The 25,261-nt window shown below is 44.7% G+C and overlaps 2 protein-coding genes across 2 annotated transcripts in view; one reads left to right on the forward strand and one right to left on the reverse strand.

Moving 5' to 3' along the window:
• Positions 1 to 1,374: 1,374 nt before the first annotated feature.
• On the forward strand, positions 1,375 to 11,451 carry ccdc3a (coiled-coil domain containing 3a). Its single transcript, XM_047574714.1, has 3 exons — positions 1,375 to 2,409; positions 2,810 to 2,987; positions 9,619 to 11,451. Exons 1-3 carry the CDS (start codon positions 2,003 to 2,005, stop codon positions 9,922 to 9,924), a joined length of 891 nt encoding a protein of 296 aa, XP_047430670.1. The 5' UTR covers positions 1,375 to 2,002; the 3' UTR covers positions 9,925 to 11,451.
• Positions 11,452 to 16,049: 4,598 nt separating this feature from the next.
• Positions 16,050 to 25,261, reverse strand: part of camk1da (calcium/calmodulin-dependent protein kinase 1Da) — a 60,205-nt gene continuing 50,993 nt past the window's right edge. Inside the window, exons 8-12 of the mRNA XM_047575271.1 lie at positions 24,589 to 24,701; positions 23,825 to 23,903; positions 23,607 to 23,694; positions 22,890 to 23,154; positions 16,050 to 21,926 (exon numbers count right to left, since the gene is read on the reverse strand). Coding sequence (XP_047431227.1) covers positions 21,802 to 21,926; positions 22,890 to 23,154; positions 23,607 to 23,694; positions 23,825 to 23,903; positions 24,589 to 24,701 — 670 coding nt within the window. The 3' untranslated portion in view covers positions 16,050 to 21,801. The remainder of the gene's footprint in view (positions 21,927 to 22,889; positions 23,155 to 23,606; positions 23,695 to 23,824; positions 23,904 to 24,588; positions 24,702 to 25,261) is intronic.

Raw genomic sequence — 25,261 nt, forward strand, 5'->3', positions numbered from 1 at the left:
TTTCAAAATAAACTCGCGTGTTTTTATCATAATGCTATAAAACGTGTTAAGTGCAACACAGTTTTTGGTGAAAGTAATTTAGAACATTAAATCATTCGTTTACCTGTCTCTCTTTAACAGTTTCCCCTACAATGCTTTGTAACCGAAAGCACATCACGCCAGCGAGACGTGAGTGTTTTTATTTTGACGTCCGACTTGTGCTGCTTCCTGTCTGGGTCCCTGACGCTTACATTTCCTCAAAAAGACGTCACTGGCCAGAGAACGGATCTGGATGCGAACAGCGGCTGCGCGCACCCAGCACCGCCCAGTCCACCGCTCCATCCGCATGTTTTGCACATCAGTGAATTCCTGATCGCTGAAAAGGGCGGGGGCAGGCATCAGCTGACGGCGGGAATTCCCTTCAGGTGTCACCTTGCCCTTGCAAATGGAAAAGGACAGACTGGAGTTTCCCTAAGAGTAATGTTTTAAGTGTTTCGGTGACATAATTAATTATGTATAATAACGGATGAATATTGTCGTGTAAAATCACATCAAAGTCTAATACAAGATCTAATGTGTAATGTTAATGCTTTTTTTTTCTTATTTTCATGGAAACCTATTAAGCCAGATGTGATTTAACTATTATGACTATATCAAAGTATAATTCAATAAGTATCCAATAAGTATTCTTATTTCTTTATTAAATTAAAAAATATTGTATAATTGTCCACTAGATGGCGGTGTTGGCAAAAGAAATGACCACACATTAAAACTTGTGGAGCTGGCGAAGCTGCTCTTGTTTGGTGTTGTGTGAATACATGGGACGACACAAGATTGTTGTGTAGTATAGAACTACACCCTGGACATTTTACGAAATAAAATCTGAATGTCGTCACCCACATATATTATAAACTTCCACGAACTGCAATTATCAGTGAGTTAAATAACAGCGACATGCATAAATTAGATGAAGTGTATCCCCATAATCCCCTTGAATTCCAGCAAACCCTTGTGGTTTCTAAGCACCGGAGAAGCCCCGGGGACTCTGTCAACCACCACAAAGCTCTGCCACAGGAGTGGTTCTCAATCGCATTGTGATCTCTCTCTAAGATCAGGCACCTAAAGAACCACTTCGGTGAATGATTACTCACACGTAGAACACACACAATGGCCCCTTGAGTCCCATGTGATACATCCTGAATAACCTGAAGCACCATGTCATTCCCCCAGGGACCTAAATCAATTGGAGGTACCCGACAGCCTGTTGAGAGTCTCCCCCAGTCCCCACGCAAGGATTATGGGGAAAAAAAAAACTCAAGCACCCCCTTCAGAGACCCTGAAAACTCCCCTCAGATCCATGCTACTTCCCCTAGAAACCCTCTCGGGCACTTGCGATATCCTTTCCCACCTTTGTGATTTTGCCTTTAATCCTTTTGAATGCCTTCACGTGCTATTTAGGAGGAATGGACTCCTCACAGAAGTGTAGAAGCCAGGCGTTTCTGGGATGAAATGTGTGCTTTTGTATTCGACAAATAACTATAAATTACATTGTATCTGTAGACTTTTTGCTGACTTACCACGCTGGGGCTGTGTGTGTGTGTGTGCGTTTTTTTAAGACACTTGCAGGTTACGACCAGCCCACAAAAAGCTTAAGATTTCTGAGCCGCGCGTCAGTCCGCGAATGCAGCACCGGCGCGCTCTGGTGCAGCTTTTCATTCGGACCTCAGAGGAACGAGCACGGCAACGACAGGTTGGAGTTTGCAGAAGTTTTTGCACATGAGTGTCGATCAGATTTCCATTCTTGTTTAACTTCTGCAAAAGTTGCGCGGCCTCGGTTAAGCAGTTTTCGTTAATGGTTACAGCGCTCGCTCAGCATCCTCATCCTCGCAGGTACGACTCTTTAAAGTCAACTCGCAAACTGAGTTCACTGTGGATGCTTTGAAGTCACTCGCGCAGCGCCCCCTGAAACCAAAAAGGCCACCAGACTGAACTGAACTGAACTGAAGGACCCTCGTGGGGAAGGATGTTCACCGCGACTCTCCTCCTCGCAGTCCTCGGCGTTTTTGCGCACGTGGACGCTTTTACGCACGGCTGTCAGCTCCCCTCCGAGTGGCGGCCGCTGAGCGAAGGCTGCCGAGCGGAGCTGGCGGAGATCATCGTGTACGCCCGGGTGCTGGCGATCCACCGGGAGCCGCTGGGCGTCGGGGCGAGCAACCTGTACAACTCGCTGCCCTTCGGGTTCGGGTACGGGTACGAGGGCGCGGAGGAAGGGCTGCTGTACTCGGCGGAGGTGGAGCTGCTCTGCGACCAAGCGTGGGGCAGCATGCTGGAGGTGCCCTCTGGATCCAGACTCAACCTGACCGGGCTGGGGTACCTGTCCTGCCAGTCTCATACCGTGATGGAGAACTACTCCTACTTCTTTTTTCTTAGGTGAGATGCAAGAATTCGGAAGAAAAAATCGAATCAATGCGCAAATTCAGACTTTATTTACAATCAAAGAAGTTTTGCAAAGTAAGTATAAGTGTATATAAGAACATATTAAATCTATGTCTTTTTGTGTTAGAGAAATAACTGATTTACCCACCATAAGCATAGTTAAAGAAGCCTGACACTTGTTTCCATCGAGATAAACTTTTTTTGTGCTGTTTCTGTGCCACATCTAGCTGCTGTAGTTGGGAGTTAATTTTCAGATTGAGATTTTTACCTCCACCCCAAAGTCTAAGCTCATTTAACACACATACGAATGCAACTTGCATCATGAAGCACAAACTGCGTCTTTATTTATTTATTTATTTTCTCTCATTTTGATTTTGGATTATCTCCTCCTCAGGATGGACGAGAACTACAACATCCTGCCTCAAAGCGTCAACTTCCAGGACGCCATCTTCCCCGACACGACGGAGAACAGGCGCACGTTCTCCAGCCTCTTCCAGTTCTCCAACTGCACCCAGGGGAGCCAGCCGTTCCACACGTTCAGCCCCGAGTGGGACACCCAGGAGGACAGCAGGGTGAGACTTTTAGTCCGTCGTAATGAGGTAGATTTGTCACCCGGAGGACAGGCGCGCAACGGGATTGGTTGGGTAGCCGGTCGCCATAGTGACGCTCCATCATTACCTTCTGTGAAGAATAAGTCGGGTCAGCTGTGTTTTTTTTGTTTGTTTGTTTGTTTGTTTGTTTTGGTGTTTGCAGAGGATGTAAACAAGCAGAGATCTGGAGGTGGAGGGGTTTAGCAAGTAACGTGTCGGGGTGTTGTAGCTTCTACGTGCATCTCTTGCTTCAGAAAGTGATGCTGAAATGACTGTGGCATCTCAGCTGCGGTTGTGAGTGCAGTGTATGAACAGAGCGAGGTCTTGGTGTGTGTGTTTGTTGTGCGTGTAGCTCTGCACAGCGCCGGAGGGTAGACTGTGTTTCTACTGATCGTCGCTGCATTCCTGTCAGCACACACACACACACAATATATAGATTCACCCACAGAAAGATTTTTAAAAAATGCTCCCGCACATCGACACGGAATGATTGATCGCGTTTTTAATAGATTCCCAGCATGGGATCGGTCCCCGTGTGATCACGCCTCAGCCAGTGGAAGATCAGAGAGGCATTGATCAGTCGAGGTCCGTCCGTCTGGTTCCTCGGGCCAGCCAGGGGTCGGAGATCAAATAGCCGAAGATCCCCCAGCTTTGACAGGCAGGCCGCTCGAGAGCGTGTCAGTCCGCGGCTCTCCGATCCATATCAGTGTGAAGCAACACAGCCTGCTGACCCGGGACCAGAGATAAGCTGAACCCTGTGAGCATTCATTACGGCGCCTCCTGTGACCGGGCTGATGCTGGTCGCACTTTGAACAAGACAGAACACGACGGCGGCTGGAAACGAGGCCGCACGAGTCTTCTCTCTCATTCCGAAAGGATATGAAAGGATGGCGCAAGCACATTCATCACTTGTCACTTGTGATGATGCGGTGAAAAAAAGAGATTCATTATCACTTTAACCAAGGAGTGGATTTGAGTAATTAGAGGACCGATGTTTTCATGTTGCGTCATAGTAACTTGTAACAACCGCAAGTGGTTTCACTGTGGTGAGTTCATGCACCACTCTGTCAAAGGAGATTTTTTTTCTCCCACATTTAACCACTGTTATTAGCAAACTGTCAGTGACTGTCACTGTTGTACACGATTTGTCTTGAAGGATTTGTCTGAATTGGTGTGTTCCATGGACAGCTGCTCTTTAGAACAAATCGCATTTTATTTTTGTGGCAGAAAATTTGTTACTCCGTTGGGAACTATTTATGGTGGTGATGGACACTGTATTGGTCGAAACCAGCCCCATAATGAAATCCAAGTGACTTGGTGTAGGTAGCAGTGGTGCAATGAATGGGCCCTAACCTGTAGCCTGTTGATTTAAGTCCCAGAGCTATATATTGGAGAGAGTCTGGCCAACTCAAATCATGGGCGCCATGTTTGCTACCTCGGAGGGAAAGATTCTACAGTGTAACCCTACGGGTCGGATGTGCTATATTGAAATTAATATCTTATTTTCACCATTAACAGACCTATAAATGTTACTGCCAACGTCTGTCCTCACTTAAATGTCCCAGCGTCGACTTACCATAAATATCATAAATGAGCCTTTGTAGCCCAATCGCCTCATCAGTGTTTACCTTCTCCTCAGTCACCCGCGTTCATCCATCACCGTTAAAAGTTTGAAATTACTCAGAAAATTTATATATACTCAGAAATAGTGAAAATTAAACTAGTCTTATTTAGTATTATCATTATAACATTAGCACGCTAGCAATAACTTGATAGTGACCGAGGCATAGTTACGTGTCAGTTAAATGTGTCCTTACACATGGAGATAAATTACATGCACAGATGGGTTTCACAGTATATATGAAGCTAGCGGCTGATCTTTCTAAGCCTGGACTTTGGGGTTGGAGCTGAACTGGGACGTGGCGTCACTGCGGTGAGACTTGACTTTTCTTGAACGATTTGAGACTTGACTTGACTTGAGGCTCCACTGGTGTAAATCATTTATTCGACTCGTTTCACTTGATTCTAGACGTTGTCGTCTTCGCTGACTCAATACTTGCAGTTGCACTGAAAGAAGTCTGACTCGTATACATATATTTATAAATGAGCTGAACTTGTTTTGGCCTTTGTTTTGAGTTGGTCCTGCCTCAGGAAACCCGTCATTGGACAACACTTCCTTTATTTTTACCATCCTTAAACTAATCCACGTTTCCATGTATTTGTATCCTTTCGTCCCGTTTGCTAACATACAAACCATCATTGTCAAACGCCGAAGGATGTTGCACTTTATTCCCGGCTGACCGTTGCACCGCCTGCAGCACTGATGGCAAATGTCAACATGTCATGGCTAATAGTTTCCTAAAGGGATTGACAGATTTATTTTTTATTTATTTTTACTATCCACAGTTAAGGCTGCAGAACTAAGTCAATAAAGGTGCAGCGCTGTGGTGACTTCCTCTCCATCTCTAATCAGGTCTGACCTGCGGGGTCTGGCCTCTGAGCTTCGAGGTCGGGGGTCAGTCAGACAGGGGTTAAAAGCGCTGCTCGTTCAGAGGACGAGCACTCACATGCAGGGGTCGCAACCTCCAGGCGAGGCAGGACAAAACAGGTGTTTGGTTTCGGGAATTTATGGATCTGTTTAAAATGGACGGCCGCCCGTCTTACTCTCCTGTTTCTGTTTCCAGCGTCTAGAGTTAGTTTCCTTAGTTCTCGGCTGGACTTTAAACACAAAACGTCCCTCAAGTGGGAGCCGGGAGGTGGTTTGCTTCTGGTTTCATGGGAACCAGACGCCCCAACCAGAAGGACAGACGAGAGATTTCCTCCACTACACTTTTCTGCCAAAGCCTTCAATTAGCCTGTGTTCAAAGCCTCCTCTTATCAGCAGCACTCAGACACTTTTACCGCAAATCAGGTCAGAAAGTCTCGTAAACCTCCTCGACGCAGGTTCATTTTGCAGCGGAAGACGTCTCGTTTATTTACACGCTCTCTCTTCTAGTCGTTGTTAGATAGGTCGCACTGCGACAGAGGCGAATTCCCCAAATACTTCTTGATCGTTCCCACGTTTATGCGCACCGTGACGATTTGATCCCGACCACCGCGAGTGAATACTCCGCTTCGAAACTGTCGCGTAAACACCCTTAACAAGTTTGCCGCCTCTCGTTAACATTTTACGTGGAGGTTCGGGGGGGATGAAAGGGAGGCACCACGGTTCGTCTGTTTTTGTCTGGAGAGAAAACAGCAAAAGCCCGGGATGAACACAATGTCAGACGTTGTGTGAGTGCGTCTGGGAAATAAAGGAGGACGGCGCACAGGCGGAGGAGAAAGGCCTCCCCGTGGCTTCCATTTTCTCCGTCTCGTCTTTTTCTTTTTTCTTCCTCGCCCCGTCTCCCCTTTGTTCTTTTTATCTCATCGTCTCCGGCTCTGTCTTTTTTTTGCAGACCTGCCCTCCCTGCGCACACACACAGACCAAATAAAAAGCAGAGGAAAAGACCCCGGTTCGTCTCTTTGACGTCAGTAGCCGAGCTCTAGTGTGTGGGGTTGTGTTCGTAGACCCTGCTGAGTCTATAAATGTGTATATATATATATATATATATATATATATGTATATATATATATATATATATATATATATATATATATATATATATATTATCATGTGTGGGGAAATCCAAAGTCAGATCAGTCACACCTCTGGACTTCTTCACTTTTGATTAAGGTCTCCGTTTACTTCCTTTGTCCTCCTTTTCTGTCTCTATTTGACATGATCGTCGTTCTTTGGCATGGACTACTTTAGACCTCTTGAAGGTGTGATGTGGTATCAAGACTCGAGACAACATGATGCGTTGTGTTTTCAATGAGCTCCTCCATAGCTCTCGATGTTAGTGGGATCTATTTAGGGATTATAAGCGGTAGTAGAGCTGAATTAGGTCCACAGTCACAAAAAATCACCATTTGCAATTTCTGGCTGCACAACTCGGTGTATCCACATATCATTGGCATATGCACTGATCAGCCACAACATTATGACAGGAGAAGCAAATAACAATACAATGTTCGCTGGGAAACTTTTGGACCTGGCATTCATTCATGTGGATGCCACTCAGACATCCACCTAGACCAGACCAGACACCCCCGCCCCATAGCAATGACACTCCTTGATGGCAGCAGACGCCCCCCAGCAGGATGCAGCCTCCATCCTAAAGAACGGTTTAGGAACATCTAAAAAAACATGAAGAACAGCACAAGGTGCTGACGTGGCCTCCAAATTCACTAGATCCCAAACTGATCAAGTATCTGTGGGATGATCCACAGAGGCCCCTCCCCTGATGGGACCCAAAGACCCCCACTAGCAACACCACAGGACATCCTCAGAAAGCTCGTGTCCATTCTCTGATGAGTAACAACTGTTTTGGAGGCACAAGAAAAACCTACGCAATATTAGGAAGGTGGTCATAATGTTGTGACTGACTGTATAGAGATGAGTCATGTTTCACTTGGTTTCCACTTGGTCCTTAATAACCACAAAATACTTCAGCATGCTAACCAGTTACCAGCTAGCTTTGTCAGTGCAAAGTTGTTTGAAGCTGTGCAGGTTGTGTACGCTGGGTTGCTGGGTTAATCGAGACTTTTTAACCAACCAAACTTTCTGTTGTGACACTGAATCGGAACGGATTTGCAGCCAAAACAATGAGCTAAAAGGCACTGAAACGCTTCGGAGCTGAAGGAAGCTCTAAGTAATAAATCCGTGTAGGGGTAAATAAATACATTCTAGTGGATTTTCAATTCAGAACCTTTTCCTCATACTGGACACAGTAGATTCTATGTTTGTGCCTTTTTCGGAAGACATTATGTACGTGTGTGTCCTCCTCTAAATACTGTTTATACAGATGATGCTGAACAGCAGGCAGGTAACACCCGGATGTTTTGACAGGTGTTGTGAGTTTGTCTGAGTGTGTGCCTGTGTGTGTGTGTGTGTGTGTGTGTTGGAGGCATCCCACCGAGAGCCTCCAACATAACGGCGGGTTCCATCTGTAGAAAGATGATATTATATAATCTGGATTTGACTGGTGGGCTCCTTTTTCAGACTGAGAAGCTGAAAAACTAGATGTTTTTCCTAGGGTTGTCAATATATTCAAACAGTTACTTTTAATTTATTTCACGATTTCCATAGTTAACGTGTGTTAAAGCAAATTAATTGCACTTTTCTGTTTTAGATGTACCTGGATGGGGTGCAAAAAATTGCAGTTCATCAAGTGGCCAGTTGAGGCCCCAAAAGGGAGCAAATCGCCATAGACCACCCATGTTAAAAAACTATTCATGACAACTGCACAGGGGGCTGATTATTTTTTCTAACTCATGCGTTTATTTTTCTATTAAGGTTTAAAATTCTACATACTTAATTGTGTTCTCAGTTTGAATGACCTACAATAGCCTGAGCTATGAGCTAACAGGAAGCGGAGAGTTGGGTGGGCGGGTCTTAATGTCTGACAAGGTCCAGGTCCATATTTTGAGTAAAGCTCATCCAATATGGTGACTGCGGACCGCGCCCACTTCGGGCCTCATTTATGAGGTTCAGAATGGAATGGGTGAAGTCACGATGGGTTTGTCCATAGTATATGCTGGCAGTGGTTTCTGCTTGACAGATGTTTAGCAAATTTGACACCATAGCGTGCAATACTGCCCTCTGAAGGATTAAATTATTTACTACAACAGCACTTCAGACTCGGCTGTTTGATCAGTGCCTGATAACTTTGACGTTATTAACATTATTATCTTTGACAGCCCTAGTTTTTAGACTTAATAAAATAAATAAATAAAAAGTTATGTTCTGCTAAGATATGAGGGTGCTGATAGTCAAACATTTGAGGAGAGCCAGACCATCTGTCTTCCTGTTTCCAGTAATTAAGACTAAATTTCCCTCTAGTTTTATCTCCATACCTCAAACACACACACAGTCATAGAGGTCTGTTATCTATTTTTGCATTCCTTAAACGTCCCCTTAAAACAAGCACTAAAGAAACATAAACACGGCAAGATCCTACTGGGATCACTGAGACAAGTCAATAAGTTAGGAGTGTGTGTGTGTGTGTGTTTATATCTATAGAGCGACAGATACTGTATGTGCAGTACATGGTGTCGGTTTATAGACTTTTTTTCTTGTTTGTATGTGTTCCCTTTGTGTTTAAACAACTGCGTGAACTAAAACACACACTCCCCGCTGGGACTACAGAGCACACGCCTGTCAGCCCCGCTGGGTCAGGCCAGCTGGGGTCGACTAATGAGATGGAAAATTAGGGCCCCAGAAATATCAAAGTATGTGACCCTCACGGGGGCCGAACGGGGTGATACATTTATGTTACACAGACTCTTATGCATGCTTGCGCCTCTTGTGTTTTTGAGCTAGGAGCGGCCATGTTCCCTCCTTCTTTCCTTCCTTGCGAGCATGTTTGGCTTGATCGAAAAAGGATGCTGGGAAAAGCACACTCCGTCGCTCTCGCACTGCTGGCGAGGTGGCAGCTGGCAGTTTACAACAGTTTGGTTAGCCTGTTAAGAAAACAAACCTGTTTGCAGGCCCGCTAACGCCGCCACTTTTCCCCTCTCCTCTTTCCCCCAGCTGCTGTGCTCCTCGGTGCAGGCGGCGCTGTTCGAGGAGGAGGAGCGAGGCCGGAAGCTGCGGGAGCGCCTGGCCGCGTCCGAGAGGAGGAACCGGCAGCTGAAGGAGCGGGTCCGCAAGGTGAAGCGCTCCCTGAGAAACGCGCGCAAGGCCTGCCGCAGGGCGGAGCAGCAGGCGCAGGAGCTGCAGGAGAGGCTGAAGGCCGCAGAGAGGAGGGCCGGGCACCACCTCAACAGCATCACGCAGGAGGAGCCCCCGCTCGGGCATTACACGAGTGCGGCGATACGCCAGAGGATGCAGCTCTAACTCGTGTCGCCCGCCTGGAACTGCCACGCACCTGGACTGAAAACTGGTTGTGAAGGAGGAGAGACTGCTGGGCGGTCTCCGTGCAGGGGACAAGCAAATCGCACATATGAGTTAACACACTTTTGAAATAATAATCGACATAATTTACTTGTAAATAAACTACTTGTCTTTTGTATCCTTAATCGCTGTAACCCATTAAGGATGAAGCTGATTACCAGTCATCTGGCAGGTGGAGCTGAAATTCGTGACTGGATTCAGCGGCTGCTCCGTGCTCTTCTCGGGCCGCGATGTGTTTTTCCTGCTCCAGGGCTGAGCACTGCTGTGAGCAAGAGTAACAGCAACAGCAGGGGGGCTTATTAGAGTGTAAAGTGCAAATTAGTCTAGTAGCCATTCGACTGTTTAATCCCTCAAAACAGAAAATAGCACGGATGTAACATTTAGTCGAAGGGGAATGACGCCCAGATTTACACATCGGCTTTACTGACACATCTAGAGATCTCGTTGTTTTATCTCGTCTGAGGCTTGGAAATGAATTCAACAGAAAATCCTGACAAGGCTGTAGATGTCGAGGGGGTTTAAAGATGTCTACATTCACCAGGAAGGAGGAGTCTGAAGGACAAGGGAGCTGCATCATGGGAAGTATACACCCATCAGGGCATGACATTGTGACCAAATTCCTAATGTTGTGTAGGTCTTCCTTGTGCGATAATTTGCCACAGAGTTGATACAACAAGTTTGATCATAGCAGCTATAATTGTAGTTAAAGACCAACTGAAAAACCTTATATAAGACACGTTCCCCTGTGGCCGAGCAGAATAAAGAAGAGATACATTTCATTTCAACAATGCTGCGATGAATCATCTTTTGTTTCATTTCAAGCAGATGTCTGTGTGACAGGGAATTCTGAGATGTTGGAGGAGGTTTGTTTACGATATAATTAGTCTGGAACATCAGCTTGCATGTGATTGTTTTCCTATGAATCCTTTTCTGCACATAAAAGTGAAGAAAGACCAACGTCAGCGTGGACGTGATGTCAATGTTTTGAAGAGTATTTAACATTTGGGTCACTGGACTAAAAAAAAAAATGAAATAACCCCAGAAACCCAGAGGGTCATTTAATCTCTGCAGAATCACGCAGAGAGTGTAAAGAGGGGGGGCTGAGGTCAGAGGAGACGCTATATAGTATTTGGGGAGAGAAAGAAACGTGTGTGTCTGGTCCATCAAGTGACTGGAATGTGTTTGTGTGGGCAGCAGTGTTCTGAACAGCGGGATGTCGCAGAAATATTCCTCTAATTCTGTCTGGAAAACTGTGGAGGGAGGCGAGCAGCCGGCGCATCACAAGACCTCACCGAACGTAAGGAAAACAAATCAACAAGGAACGACATAATGAGAGGCATGGAGAGGTTTGCTAATAAGAAACATATTTACATTTTGTGTAGTTTGTCTTGGAGCGCTTTGTGATGAGGAATAAAACAGTAGATGGTGCTCTTGGAAACTATTCACAAATAAAGGTTATATACTCAAAGACTCAGTCTTAACTGTGAGTGACACTGTTTGACTCTCGGGGAAGTAGAGTTAACAAAAACAAATACCTGCAATTACCACTTATCGCCATAGGTGTCGCCAAACACATCCAAACTGATATGTTGGACTGCCATGTAGATACATGACGGTAGTAAATTAGGCCACACCCCCATTTGGGTGAAAACAAACCATTGGCGGTGAGTACAAATCCCTGTAGCCGGTGTTTATCTGCGATGCTAGCATTCACTGGCCCGAAAACCAGGCGAAATGGCTAACGTTAGTCTGGCAAACACATGTAATGTCATTGCCAAGCGATGATTGTCGACGTTACATCGAAGAACTTGAAAAAATAGGGACGGTATGCCCGTATAGACTACTGACTGAGAAATGGGTGAACGACCCCACTCATTGGTCGGAGGCATCATACCCGGACATTTATTCTTGCTCTTAGCAAACATGAAACCTTTTGTTAAATGAATGCTTTACAGTAACGTAACTTTGTGCTCTGTCGCTACCGACTGTCATTTCAGTTCAGCGTCAACATTCACTACTTTCACTTTTTAATACGAATTTTGAATTTTTAACATAACTAACGACTCTGACGACTGACATTAGCTAACGTTAGCAGCATGTTCATCAAGTGTTTGAGACACCCATACACATACGGGCTAGCAGGGTCCCACAGCTTTCCATATTTGTCCACTCATTTTATGGCCTGACGCTGTAAATTTCCTTAGTTTTGGTCAGAGAAAATCTCAGTCTTATCTTTTAAATTGTTGAAAGAACAGTACATATCGCAGCAACTCTTCGGCAACTTCATTTCCACTCATAAGGGGGAGGGATCCGATCGCAAGTGGCTCACCTCCAGGTTTGGACACACCTAAGACAATTGAGGTTTGAGATCAGGTCATCCAAACCACATTTGGCGGTGGTCCGGATCACTTGTGGCCACATTCCTAAAGTAGTGTATGCTTTGGGAATGGTATGTTCCAGTCCAGTCAGTGAAAATTGAGAGTGGCGACTTTTTTTGTGACCACCTGCCATAAAAAAAAAAAAAAAAAAAAAAAAAAATCCTACTACAGACAAGTATCTGGTCGTTTCTAACTCTAGTAATGTGACTTTCAGGTGTGCACCACCCATAGATGTTCCCAATAAAAAAAAATGTAGAACTGAGTCCAGCTGCCCTTGTTTCAACTTGTTTGTTGCACATACTGTGACCTGGATGACTGAGAACCTTCACAGACACAATGAAACATATGGTTGAGACGTCTAGAATGTAATCTTGTACCTAAACATGGTTCTGTCAATGGAAAACACCTTTTTAAGTCATCACCAGCGCAATTGTTGTGGCGCAAAAGGATGCTCAGCGGAGTTTATAGCCGACCCAAACGACACAGATGATCTTTGCACACGTCCTGGACCACAACAAGCCACGATCCAACCACCTTTTCCTCGACAGAGTGCGTTTTATCTCACCTTTTCAGATGATCTGCCTGTATTTAGTTTCATGGCGCATATGTGCTGTAAAGAGGGAAACAACTCTAGCGTGGAGAGGAGAGGAGGAAACCCTGCAGCGGAGGAGGGCCGAGGAAGTGGATGAGCTACAGAGGAGAGGAGCAGAGAGGAGGGAGGGTAAAGTATTGAATTAAAGATGAGGAGAAATCCGTTGAAGAAGTGTAGAGATCAGTGACTCGGAACACAAACGCACCCACAGAGCTGCAAGTGCGTTTCAAGCTCGCTTCACAGGCCACGTCAACGATCAGTGTGTTTATCTCCGTGTGCTGAAAACGATGTGTAATTTCGATTTAACAGAAATTCAGTTTTGTCGCTTTGATGTGTGTGCGTGTTGAAGTGCGTTACTGGGTACGAGTGTGAAAGGGATGGGGATTTTTATTCTCTGTAGTGCACGTGTGTGTGTGTGGAGAGGATAAATGGTTTGAAGTAGCCCGTACATTCAGTCCTCTGAACTCAGCTGTGACAGAAAGGCAGTTTTGGTGGAAAAGCTCCAACTGCGAGGGAGGGGAGAGCAGAGGAAGTGTGGTGACTTCTTAAACCGCGGGGAAGCATCAACAGGCCAAACTCTGGTAATAAAGGAGCAACATTAACGCGGCTTATCTGCGATGAGCAAATAACAGGCCTCAAGGCAAACACTGCTCAGCGGGGAAACGTCAACACTATCTCTGCCAGTCACATTGAAAATAATTTAAAAGTTAGATTGGTTTCTAAATTCCACTTTATGTGTTAACTTATTAATTGCAGCGCTGAGAAAGGTGACCCAAGGCCTAGAGGGAGACGGCAGCTCTTCTTTCTTATTCTCCCACTTATTATTCCTCTGTATCAAATTGTGTTGAACGCAGGGTTTAATTTGAATATATCAGACAAACATATGTAGGAAACCAGGTAATCTGACTCTGTGGTCTTCTTTAAGTCTGTTTGTGAAGCTCTTTGCAATGTTGATTTTTAAAAAAAAGCCATAAAAATATAGGTCATCATAGTAGTAGTCGTAGTATAAAGTGCTGCTAGCAGTTCTGGTCCTAATGTTGTTAACCTGGTTGAGCAGCTACAAGAACAGTTGTGAACATACCCACTCACCATAGTTCTGAAACAGCAATGGCTATAGTGAGCCGATGTTTGGAGATAATACCTATATTCTACTCTGCCCCATCACAGTGGTCACATGTGGAGAGACCTCCTTACGCTAGGTCCAAAACCTTACACTGGTCCTCTATGGACATACTGAAGCAGAACGATACGTTATGACAAGTTAAAGGCTGTTACGAAAAGTTTGTTCGCATTCATTGGGCCGCAAGATTAATGCGGAAAAAAGGAAAAGCTGGTAGCGACTCTGTGAGCCCCCACATGCTAATATTTGCAGTGTGAGCACTAATCTCTCCTGGGTCTAGATTGTCACAGAGTATGTAGCAAGCTTAATGCTGATGCAAGCACGTTAACATTCTTGCAACGACATTACTGACATGCTGATGCTAACAAGTTACAGTGTTTACCATGTTCATTGTCTTAGTTTGGGATGTTAGCATGTTAACTTTTAGTAAGACGCACGTTACAGGAGTAGGCCTATATTGGAACTAGGGTCTTCAGTGTTCGCATCCAATATTAAGCTATCCTTTATCCCTTTACTAAAATATGTTGGATTCATGTTAATGTGTATTTAAAGAAATTTAAGTATTAAAAATGTCTAATCAACCAAAGAATTTGCGAACCCCCTTCAGTACCTCTGCAGGTCGCTGTTGAAGATCTATGTATTAGAGACTGAAAGGATTGTAATAAACAGAGGCGCGACAAACACAGACTTCCACTTGCCAGGTGTGATCGGGGCCCCTATGGACAAACTAAAGCATACTAAAGCTCTCTCTCAACGTCTTCACAAAGCCAACATTAACAGACTGATGCTAATGAAGACGTCTGCTACGTTCATCTTCTCACTTTAGCATGCTGGCTAAGTAACACAGAACATCAGTAGAGACTTACCAGCTAGTGTGCAAACTGTAACTATGAATGATCACCAAAGTTCAATATTTGTTAAGCTATTTATCATACGGCCCACTGCTACTGGCTAGGCTAGTTAGTGGTATCTTTTTGTTGGTTGCTAGCCTGCTTTTGCTTTCTGTTTCTTTTTTTCCCCCTTTCAGTTGGACTGGGCTTACAAATGTGTCTTGCCCCGAATCTTGGCACAAGGTAGAAGTGTGGGATGACATGTAGTCGCATATCTCATCACTTCTTAGCTACTGCTGTTGGCTAGGCTAGTTAGCTGGTGTCTTCTTGTTAGTTGCTAGTTGGTAGCTGACTGCTAGTCCGCTGGTCAGTCTTTCAGTTGGATTTGGCTTCTAAATGTGTTTTGCCTTGGATCTTGGCACAAGGGATTGTAACATCTCATTCTGAGTAATAATGAATGTTTGCTCAACATCTTAAATTTCAGTCTCTGGGAGTCTGGGAACCGTGAACATCTGTACAAGATTTCATGGCAACCATTACAGTAGTTGTTCAAATATCCAATATCCCAAAGATAAAGTGCTTATTTTTAACCAATACTTTGGGAAATATTTACATCTACTTCTCATGCTGGACTGAAGGGTCAGAGAAGTTTAAAAAACAGTTTTGATGGAAGCAATCAATAGCGCAAAAATGCAAAGAAGCCTTCTTCTGAACTCTTAATGAACTCCCAGTTACAACCGCACATGTATGTGTGAACACAGGAGTGTAAACCAAAAGGAGAAGCCCTTCAAGTTGAATGTGTACTTTTATACAAGGAAGTAACATCTGTAGACAGTATGTTTCTAACAGTTTAACCCTAATAATGGTTTCCAGCATGTGCGGCATGTGCCCCAAGTGTTAGCAACATCTGTCTTCTGTCTGCTAAACATCTGCGGTACAGTATTAGGGCTAAATGTTGGTTGAAGTGGTAAAGAGTGGTGGGAGTCCACTTGACTCCCACGTGCATGGATCTTCAAGCTTGCAACTGTTGAAATACTGAGAACAAACACATTGACGCACGTTTAGGTTTGTAGGAATAATGTCATTTTTCTGAGACGGGTACTAATGGGTCAGGAAAATATAAACACACACCAATAAAGCAGTCTTGATACGATCATTCAGGATTTATTCCAGGAGAAAAGACAAACAAAACACAATCAGTCGCTCTGGCATGTGTCATCATGGTAACTCTGATATGTGCACATGATTGTCGAAGGCATCTGATATACAAGCCCCATCAACAGAAAGTCATCATCACACCACAATAAGTGCGGCAGGCAGAGCCCGCTCGGAGACACGAGGGGGTCGTCAACGTGGCGACGGTGCACAGGATGGGAGTTTGTTGTGGTCACATGCAGAGAGTAAATACAGCCGGCCGGCTCAGCGGGCTCTGGACGAGGACACCCACAGGGAGACACCGGGTCCCATCAGGCAGCATGCAGAGTTTTAGTCCTACAAACAGGTCCTACTGCTTCTCTGAGTTAAATCTTGGGCAGAGGAAGTGAACAGTTCATAGCATGGGCTTGACTGCTCTAAGTTTACTATTGCTAACATGAATCGAGAAACTTTTACAGTCTATGAGAGACAATAGCTACGTTCACATGGACATGTGATGCCCCAAAACATTAATCAGTCTTTGACATAGCAGCTGGGGATCTGTGAAAGAAGCAGTTTCTCCCCCAACTTATTAACAACACTGAATTCATTCATTTGAAAAGTATGACCAAGGACCAAGATGGTCCAGGTTTTCAAAGCCATGCAAACCCATGGATTATCTATGGTTTACATCACCCCTCTTCAACTGACTAAATCAGGTTAGATTGTCCCATTCTGTCCCGACTGTATTAGTGGAATACTAGTGTCAGGGTAACATCTGTTAGCTATAAAGCAGACAAAAACCTCTTGCCAAGTAAGTTGCTAAGTAAGCATGACATCTTATGCTAAATCGTCTACATAAAATACAAAAACAGGTATGTCTGTGAAGGTTCTCAGTCCTCCAGCTCATGGTAATCCAAAAGGCGTTTAAAAAAAGAAGGCAACTGGATTTGTAGAGTCTTGAGAAGCTACTCCGATGACTCTACAAGTCCTGTTGCCTTTTTTTAAACGCCTTTTGGACAAAAACAGGTACTTTGTATTATTCTGTGGGACAAAAACTGTAAAAAAAAACAAACAAAAAAACAATAATAATAATAAATGGAAAAAATACCATTGAAGCATTGAGCTACGTAATCTCCGTCAGCTACCCAGCCTGGCTAACCTGCAAAGCAGCCATGAAAGACTTCAGCTAACTTTGCAAACTAATGAATTCCAAAGTCACGAAGAAATGTAAAGGGAAAAGTCTTAATATTTTTTATTTTAATTTAGTTTTTGACTAATTTGAGCATAATTTTCCCTCTGTGAGGCTACTTTTGTCTTGCTGCCTAGAAATGCTAATCGGCTAACAGCCAGCCAGCTAGCTAGCTGATAACCTCTGAGATTCCCTCTGCCTGTCTGTAGGACTGAAACTCTGCCGCTGCGTTAACTCATCTACAGTTTTTGTGGACTCGGGCATCTCAACCTGCGTTACGTCTTTACATAATACAGAGATACGAACATCATACAAGGGCATATAAGGTTATGCGAACACTCATAGTGAAGTTGAATTCTCGAAGCACTTCCCCAACCCCCCCAACATGCTTGTGTTTTCTTCACGACGTTGCACTTCGGCGGCGTCTTAAAAAAGGTCAAAAGAGCTCGGAGGGCAAAGAGAGCGGGCTGTAGGCGTCACCACATCCGTTAACAGTGTGTTTCTGAGTCGGTCACAGCTTTGGATTTCTTCCTTTAGAATGGCAAAAACGTAAGCCTGAGTTCAGTAAACGATGCTTTCACTTTTAGTCGGACTGACACTGAAGGTGGAGGTGGAACACTGATGGCAATAAACAACTTTTTCTGATAGCTAACTGCAGTCGGGGAGTAAAGGGGAGTTTAGCTTATCATTATTATTATTATTATTCTTTTTTTTTTTTTTTTTTTACATTGAACATTCCATGGAGAATACAATCAACTTCCCTCGATGCACACACACCATTCAGTCATCCGCACATGCCTGAACAGCAACACATTCGTAAATATTATCTTGAAAATGATCATTCATATTCACAATCTATTTACAGTAGCGTCTTGTCCATGAAATGAGTCATTCAGATAACACGCACATCTCTTTAGCAAACAAATACAGCAGACACATATATATGTACACAGAGGAGCATAAACCTGAACCCTCTGCCTGCCTCGCAGCACATTCGTCAAACCTCAGCGTCCAGACTGAAGTGGACGACATCACATTTAATGACACGTGTTTTTTTTGTGTGTTTTTTTTTTAAACGAAACTTACAGCGTCGGCCGCACCAGAGAAACGCAGCTCACGCTGCAGTAATAACAATATTAATAATTCAAAAAGAAGTGATCGAAATTGTCTCGCACTTGTTTAACCAGCGCTGCTGATGTTTCCTTTGAGCTTCCTGATCACACGTTTGAGAAAAAAAAAAGCACTGACACTACAGTTTAAAGTGTTTTTAAAAAATGCATAGCAATCAATGGAGTATGTGTACACGGTTACAGTGAGTCATCAGGTTAAGGTGAACACTGGAATAAAGCCCTTACTTGGTTGAAAGTTAACGTTAAAGGTAACGTTAGGCCGACTGATTTCAGAGCGGGGTCAGGGTTAAGTACAGATTTTAAAATTCGTACGCTGAGCTACTCGTACAGGGACACGTGATACAATTCAGCGAGAAAATAAAGACTGCTTTGACACGTCAACATTTAAAACAAAAATAAATAACCAGACTGTTTCTCACACATATTGATTTAACTAAATTTATGACTGGATTTGATGCTAGGACATGACGCAAACCTAAGCAGAGCGACTACGTGTGTGTTCTATTGAAGGACAATGCCAGCGTGATTAACGGAAGATTTCCAGGATTTAAAGGGGGATTATAGGGACGTCATGTTAAACATCCATAAATCAGAGAACTCACAATAGACAGAAACGTTAAAGACTGGTCAAAGATTAGATAACCTGAAGTTGAGTCTCTAGTATTGGTCTCCCCAAAGTCACGGATCCTACGTATCCCGCTAAAGACTTTAAAGTTTAAATTTAACCAGGACCTGTTTCAATTGCTAGAACATTCGTAAGCCATAGTTTAGATTGAGAGAAAGAGCTTCTTAATCCGTAGATAAATAGTCCCCAGGAAATTCACTAGGGAATTCTCTCTATCGAAACTGACTACGGAACTCGCTGCTTTAGAAAAGTAAACACATTGCTGATTTTTGCCTTTTCGTGGGACGGGTTCGTCAGAGGAAAAACATACGATGATTTTTGAACATTTGAATTTTCGATGACAAAAAACTTTTAATCAGATTCAATGTTCTAACAGGGAAAGGGTGAAAGAGCTGGAAGTCCAGTGTTCCTACGGTTGTTCTTGAAGGGCTTACTGCTGGTAAGAAAAAACAAAAAAGAAAAAGAAAAAGAAGAGAAGAAAAAGTGCAAGAGACAGCTCACAATTGTCTTGACATGGTTTGTTTTAGTCGACTTCAGAGCCACGTACGTGGACTGTAACACACAGATCGACGCAGCGAGCCAAAAGTGGATTCCAGAAAGCTTGCGTTTGAGCTGATTTACTGTCAGTTCTACCTTGGATTGACTTTTCTCCAGATGTGGTCCCGCACAGATCTGACATTGATGTGGGCAGCCTTTTTGTAAATTTCTTTTGGAGCAGAATACTGTAGAAAAAAGGTATATCGGGAAGGAATGGAAGGACCAGAACCCTCATCGCCCTGGGTTAGTTTGCAGCTGGAGATCAGCCCTTGTACTGACTAGTTTTCCTCTAGCTAATTCATCACGTACAGCAGACTGGACCTAATTGTCTTCGAACCAAGCAGTAGTCTTTGGCTACAGTTCACAATAAAGGGATAAGTAGAATTGCATGTGACCAGACAGACGAGGCGATCTGATATGTTTGAGTGAGCACCCGACGTCGTGCAGCTCAGCTTTCTGATCCGTGTCTGGAAGGCCGTTACCATCAGTGACACGCGACGGTCGGGTTTAAACAACAAACCAATAAATATTACAACTAGACTAATGACGGTCACATGTAGCTCAGAGGTGGAAATGAGACACTAAGCTGTGGACTAATGTTTTGTGTTTCTATCTGACTTTTCTATGAGCTGAGTTAGCTTTCAAAGTAGTTAAAAACTCAAAGGACTGAATGGGCATTAAGTCCTCGAAGCTCACGTCACTTTGTCACTACCACTACACAGCTAATGCCTCGAACTCTGGATCATTAACTGTGATGCCGCCTGCTGGGATACCACGGCAACGCCTAAAAACGAAGCCTGAAAACGAAACCAGGAAACTGGTGTTTGCCGGCGCACAGTGCAGCTGCAGTTTTCCCTGAGCACTTCCGGACTGGGTGCAGCTCGACAAAAAACGAGAAGGTGAGCTCATGGCTTTATCAGAGGCGGGGAAGGAACGAAGGCAGGCAGCAGCTTCTCCGTCTCGGGAATTGTGACGGCCCGCGTGGCAGGGCTGTTAAAACACCTCGAAAAAATTTGCACGGCGCCGCCGCTTGCGGTTCCTTCGCTTGGGGAGTCGAATGGCGAGCCGTCTTCGCTAACGTTCTCCACCGGAGGCAGTTTTCCAGTAAACACATGTCACATATCACTTTTTTACGCCTAAATGTGCCGCATGTTTCATAGTAACCTGTGTGTGTGTGTGTCCCTTAAAGGGTGATTGTTATAAAAAGTCTTAGCAAGTAAGAAAAACAATAAACGAATCAGCATATTTCAGACAACGGACACGTTCTGCGACGCTCTGACATCCACTCTGGGTTTTTTTTTATAAAGGTTTACAATCTCCACTCTCCCGTCTGATAAAACATGTGGATGGCAGCTAATCTGTGTCTGACAACATATCTGACCCTCTCTGTGCAAAATAGATAAAGCGCTTGCTCATGTTTCGACATCTCAACAGTCATATGGTACTTTTAAAGCACTTCTTAAAGCACGAACAAACAACAGACAAACGAGCCCATTGGGACACAGAGGAAACCCTAAAGGTGCTATGTGTAGCGTTTGGATTTGTCATTGCCACACTAGTCTGCAAGGTGGGAAAAAATAGTGTTTTTATTCAGCTACCAGGTCAGATTTGGAGATTTGTCTTGGAGAAAGATTAATATAGTCATCAACTATGGCTACTTACACTGTAGTGCGATCTCAGTGTGACAGTGTTGGTTAAACGTTACACATACCACCTTTAAAACGAACAGTAATAATAATAATAAAAAAGGAAACAATCCAGTTGCCAACAGTCAAACCTAACGTGAAAAAAAAAAAGCTAAATAAAGTGGTGCAGGAAAGACCAGATTCAAGAGGGAAGTTGATGTTCACTGACATTTGAATAATATGACACCACCCGCGTCACCGTGGACCACCGTCGACAGCCATGTATCGCTAAACGGGTTGTATTCACAGTCGGCCGTACCAGCATCCTCGACTAGAGTCAGTGGATGTGCTGCTGCTGCGGAAAGAGGAAGCCTACACGTCATCCCGGTTGGATGGTGGGCGTACTGTATGGCAATGGTGGTTTCAATCAGTAGGGCGGGGGTAAAAAGTCCTCTGCTCTATCAGGAGCAGGGCGGGGTACTGGCTGGGCGGGAGGAGGGGGGGGGGGCCGCATTCCAAGAGGGAGCGCGGCGAAGAGAGAGGGAAGGACGGAGAGGAGGGCGACCGTCTCCCTCTCCCTCCTCTCCGGCCGTCCTCCCGTCTCTCGGGGCCTCACAGCGCCGTGGCCTCCCAGCTGGTTCCCCGCGGGACCTGGCGTCACTTGGTTTCCGTGAGCACCGGGGCGGGGCCCGCCGAGGGGTGTGGCCGGCTCAGCTCCGTCCCTGCGGCGGGGGAAGAGGCTGCAGACGCCAGGCTGCAGGGCGTGACCGGCGCGGCGACACCTGAAAGGAACGAGTCAGCAGGCGGATCAGCTCTCTGTCGCAGCTTTTAGCGGGCCGCTGTTTCCTTTAGCTCCCATCTAGCTCTCAACATTTTCGAATGCTCAAATGACACGGTGATGGATCGACCAATCAAATGCGACTCGCCTACGCTTTGCCGTTTTGTCTCTGTTGGCGCTCGCCATGTTAACATATCATGACATCTTGACTTGATAGCCACATTATATGATGGTCAAAGTAGAGATCGACCAATATATTGGTCCGATACTTCTACTTCCGATACCACCGTGTTTTTTTTCTGGTATCGGTATCAGCCGATACGTGGGTGCAATCTCCGATATCCACATATATATTTTTTTTAGCGATTTACAGGCAGCTCTATGCTGCTGGAGATGTTGTAGACTGTGCAGCCCATACATTGCCCCTCCTCCACTAGCAGAGTGCGTGCAGCTGGAAAATGCCTGCTTGTTCTTGGTTAATTATTTATTTTATAGAATCGTCCCTGCTTGTGCTCTACCTCTTTTTAGCTGTTTATTTTTTGTTTTGTATGCATAAGAGGGTAAAGTAAATGAGAGACTTTGTGATCATTGTGTCATTTTTAGCATGTAAATGGAAGGAGAAAAGGCAGCATCAGCTCCAAATGTGGGCTCAGAAAAATCGGCAGCACGTATCAGCCAATGCTGGTGTAAAGAAATCGGTATCGGCCCTAAAAAATCCATATCGGTCAATCAAGAAAATAAATGTACCTTAAACCCCACAAGACGTATGTAGCATATTAAATGCTCCTTGGTCTTGAGAATAATGTGGTAGGTAAGCTAATGTCAAACACACCGTTCAATCCATTTCACAACAGCTTTCTCCCCTGTTCTCATTACTTTCTATCACTCTTACTACAATCCCTTTCGAACCACTCACATATGCTCTCTTAACTTTCTGGTGCGACTAATAAAGCTGAGTCATACTCACATTCCTTGCGCGGGGCCGCTATGTTGTTTTCTGTGGAAGAGTTTTTGCTGGTGGCAGCACCGGCGCCCTGGCCCTGCGTCGCCGGGCCGGCGCTTTGGCTCGGCGCTGCCTGGCTCTGGCTCTGGCTCTGGCTCTGGCTCTGAACCGACTTCTGCGTCTGACTCGGCCTACTCTGCGGGTTGGAAGCGTCCATGCTGGCCCCCATGCTGCTGCCAAGCTGCAGCCGCCTCATGTGCCGAACCACGGCCGTGGCATTGAACGCTTGCTGCAGAGGGGAGGAAGAATGAAAATACCCACGTGTCCGTTTAATTTAGTGAGTCTTGATGAAATGAAACGTTTTGTATGACACTATGCTAAAAGGTTACTTAACAGTCTATGTTGCTGTTTGATTTTTATATATTATTTTGACCTGCCACAGTAGGAAAAAGAACTGCGGGGCCTTTAGGATTAGGAGCGGCATCACATTCCAAAAAGTGACTTTTCATTTCATAGTGAATTTAAAGTTGTGCAAAGTGGTTTCAGGGTTGCAGATTCCTTTAAAGCCTGCAGCCTGCAAATGATGAGAGGCAACTCCTGAACATATGGCGCGGCAGGTTTTTACTGCTGAGTGAATCACCTCCCAAAAACACAATCGTTTGAGGAGCTGTAATGGAGTAATACAGTCCGCTGAAGTGGAGCCAAAACCACAGAGAACAAGCTGCAATAAACAATATTTACCCTCCATTTGCTCTTGGCAAAGTTCTTTTTGATCTGCCGGCTGACTGACTCATGGATGTTCTTGCAGAGAGCCGTATCCCCAGCGATCCTAGTATACGAACACACAGACACGCACAGGGTTCTCTGTTAACACTCCTGACTGCACATCAATATCTGTATCGATTTGATGCCTTTCTGTGATGCCTGTATTTCGCAGCGTGTGGGCGTGTGCTTCTCACCAGGGGTGTCTGAGCGCCTGTTCGCAGGTGAAACGCTTGGCCGGGTCCTTTTCCATCAGGCTGCCGATGAAATCCTTGGCTGGGAGAAAAGCGGACGCGAAACATCAGTGCATTTGGACACACAAACGTCACACTGTACCAACTTAAAACGGCACCTTCAAACACTTCCTGGAACAATTTTTGTCGAGAAAAAAAAAAAAAAAGCACAGCGTGACCCAAATAACACTAATAATCTTTGACATTTCAGTCACGTAGGGATATTTTCTCGTAGGGATATTTTCTATTCTTCTGTTATTTTCAAATATCCATCATGTGAGGGCTGGAGGAAGACTCCATACATCAAAGGCATCCTGATGAGCTGACGAATTAATATAATTGATTAATAATGTTTTTACAAAAATATGGTTTAATCCCTACAAAGCGCTTGATGTCTGGGTCTAATTTGGGTGATTCAATTGGTTCAGAGACCAGACAGTCAAACAAAAAAAATATATATACTGTATATATAATATAAAGCAGCACATAAGTGCTATTTCAGCTTCATCAACACAGACACACAGCCAACACAAAGCTGGTTTTACTGCCAGGCATGTAACTGTGGTGGTGACAAATGACCCCACAAAACACGCACACACATATATATTCATTCCTGGCAGCTGAGGTCAGACTTTGCGATGGATAGGTGGTGTGTGGTCCATGTGTGCTGCATGGTGGAGGAGGAGGAGGAGGAAGGGCAGAGGGTGACGAAGACGAGGAAGCCTCACCTGAGTCCGATATGTCGTCCCAGTACGGCGTGTCAAACTCGTAGTCGGCCTTCAGGATCTGCTCAAACAGCTTGGAGTCGTTTTCATCGTAGAACGGGGGGTAACCACACAGCCTGCAGAAAAGACGTTCACTCTGTCACCCAGACATGAAATATTCACTTCTTCTGTCTGCCCCTCACTGACTGATTTATATGTAATTTTCTCATTTTATTAAATCTTTAATTGATTTGTAGAGAGTTGAAACAACTGGTCTGTTAACTGATCAGTGAAAATGATCTTAAATACGTCGTTTTTGTAGAAACATACTGTAATGATACAGTGTGTGACAATAAGGATTTGATTTAACATGGAGAGCTAAAACACACTTGCATCAACTTGATTATTAATATCTGACAAACATGCTGATTTCGATTCTAACTATAATATAAAGCCCAGCTCTGAATATAACCCTAACCCTATAAAGAGTTTGTTTGCTAATGGTTTTTCATTGGACCTACTGACTGTGGTCTTCCTAACGTGACTCTCTTGACTGCGAGCGTGAGCCGTAGTTGCCTGGCTCACTTTAATGACGTGAGATAAGTGCAGGTGAACACAAACGAACTCGAGCCCCAGCCCGAGCCTCCACAACGCGCCAACAGCAGAGCCGCTGCTCAACCAAAAACATCATCTGCAC

Source organism: Mugil cephalus, chromosome 22 (assembly GCF_022458985.1).
Source record: "Mugil cephalus isolate CIBA_MC_2020 chromosome 22, CIBA_Mcephalus_1.1, whole genome shotgun sequence".
Taxonomy (NCBI): Eukaryota; Metazoa; Chordata; class Actinopteri; order Mugiliformes; family Mugilidae; genus Mugil; species Mugil cephalus.

Coding starts and splice junctions, on each gene's coding strand:
- ccdc3a (XM_047574714.1), top strand. CDS start 2,003: ATGTTCACCGCGACTCTCCTCCTCGCAGTCCTCGGCGTTTTTGCGCAC. Junction 2,410..2,809: donor TCCTACTTCTTTTTTCTTAG/GTGAGATGCAAG, acceptor TCTCCTCCTCAG/GATGGACGAGAACTACAACA. Junction 2,988..9,618: donor ACACCCAGGAGGACAGCAGG/GTGAGACTTTTA, acceptor TCTTTCCCCCAG/CTGCTGTGCTCCTCGGTGCA.